Below are 1,723 nucleotides of genomic sequence, written 5' to 3'. Positions count from 1 at the left end.
TCGGACTGACTTTCTTCGTCCCTTCGGACTGACTTCCTAGTTTGTTCGGACTGGCTTCCCGGTTTGTTCGGACTGACTCACATAGTCCGTTTTCGATTGCTCCGTTCTCACTCGTTTCTTAACCAAATCGTGCACCGTTTGTTTCTAAATCTTCATTGGGATGTCCTCTTTCATATCCAAGTGATAGATTATTGAAAACCCATGTTCACAGGACGCAATTTGATTCGCAACTCTTGTACCTCATACAAATTCGCGATCTTGCAATTTCAGCTTCTCCTCAATTTTCGTTCGTCCATATCTCCCTCGTTTCTCAACCAAATCGAGTTCCGTTTATTTCTGAATCTTCATGGAAACATCCTCTTTCAAGAACAAGCAACAAACCATTGAGATATTATGGCTACAAGATGAAAACAAGGGTACATAGAGGTAACTCATATTAGTTCTCTATGTTTTTAGGCTTGTTTTACCTTCCATTTATTCCCGAAATTAATTTAAATAATTCATTCGGGAATCGGGGTATTACAAATCCTTCCCCCTTAAAAAGAATTCGTCCCCGGATTCTGAATCACATGATGTCGTCAATTCATTCGCATTCATTGCACAATACCCAACACCTCCATTACACCAGTGTCATACATCAGATAGGAGTTCCATACAATCCATCTTCATACACAAGAGTTGTACAACATCAAGTGAAAAGATAGTGATAGTTGCTACGCATCTCTTCTTCGGGTTCCCAAGTCATGTCCGAGACCCCTTGGCTTCTCCACAATACCTTCACCAATGACACCTCCTTCGTCCTCAGCTTCTTAACCTTTCGGTCCATTATCTGTAGCGGTTCGTCTCGAAAACATGTAGCATTCGTGAACTCTAACTCTTGAGGTTGTAGCACATGGGAAGGGTCTGCTACGTATCTCCGTAGTATCGACACATGGAATACATGGTGGATGTTGCTCAGCTCTGAAGGCAACCCGAGTCGATTTGCTACTGTGCCTACCTTCCCAATCACTGGATAGGGTCCGATATATCGCGGTTTCAGCTTCCCGCCCTGTCCAAACCTAGCGTGTCCTCGCATGGCCTGAACTCGAAGGAATGCTTGATCTCCAACTTCAAGGGTGAAGTCCCGTCTCCTCCGGTCGGCATATGATTTTTGTCGATCTTGTGCTATTTTCAGGTTGACTCGAATTTTTCGGATCACTTCCATAGTCTCTTCCACAATCTCAGGCCCGAATTCCCGTCTCTCCCCAATCTCTGTTCAACACAAAGGTGTCTTGCACGTCCTCCCATATAATGCCTCATACGGTGGTACTCCAATACTCGCATGGTGACTGTTGTTGTACGCAAACTCGCACAACGTCATGTACTGATCCCACGGGCTCCCCATTCTAATACACATGCGCGAAGCATATCCTCCAAAGTTTGTATCGTCCGTTCCGACTGTCCATCTGCCTGAGGATGGTATGCCGTACTCATCTTCAACTTCGTCCCCAACGCGTCTTGTATTGCCTTCCATAGGCGTGACGTAAATCGAGCATCTCGGTCCGAGATGATCTCACTTGGCACACCATGTAGTATCACAATCTCGTCAATGTAGATCTGTGCCAACCGCTCGATCGGATACTCCTGGCGTATAGGGAGGAAGTGGGCATATTTGGTTAGTCGATCCACGACTACCCAAATAGCGTTCTTCTTCCTCGGTGTAAGTGGTAACCCTACTACAAAA

At 45.4% G+C, this 1,723-nt stretch overlaps 1 protein-coding gene across 1 annotated transcript; it reads right to left on the bottom strand.

The window, feature by feature from the left end:
- Window positions 1-688: 688 nt before the first annotated feature.
- Window positions 689-1,513, bottom strand: LOC104808348. The gene is made up of 2 exons (XM_010534024.1): window positions 1,318-1,513; window positions 689-1,251 (listed from the first exon to the last, which is right to left on the bottom strand). The coding sequence occupies exons 1-2, from the start codon at window positions 1,511-1,513 to the stop codon at window positions 689-691; spliced, it is 759 nt and encodes a 252-aa protein (XP_010532326.1).
- Between the last annotated feature and the right edge of the window lie 210 nt (window positions 1,514-1,723).

This window comes from Tarenaya hassleriana, unplaced genomic scaffold (assembly GCF_000463585.1).
Source record: "Tarenaya hassleriana unplaced genomic scaffold, ASM46358v1 Cleome14, whole genome shotgun sequence".
In the NCBI taxonomy this organism is placed as follows: domain Eukaryota; kingdom Viridiplantae; phylum Streptophyta; class Magnoliopsida; order Brassicales; family Cleomaceae; genus Tarenaya; species Tarenaya hassleriana.
This window is presented reverse-complemented; position numbering and strand designations above follow the sequence as displayed.

Coding starts and splice junctions, on each gene's coding strand:
- LOC104808348 (XM_010534024.1), bottom strand. CDS start 1,513: ATGGAAGGCAATACAAGACGCGTTGGGGACGAAGTTGAAGATGAGTAC. Junction 1,252..1,317: donor CAACAACAGTCACCATGCGA/GTATTGGAGTAC, acceptor TGTGTTGAACAG/AGATTGGGGAGAGACGGGAA.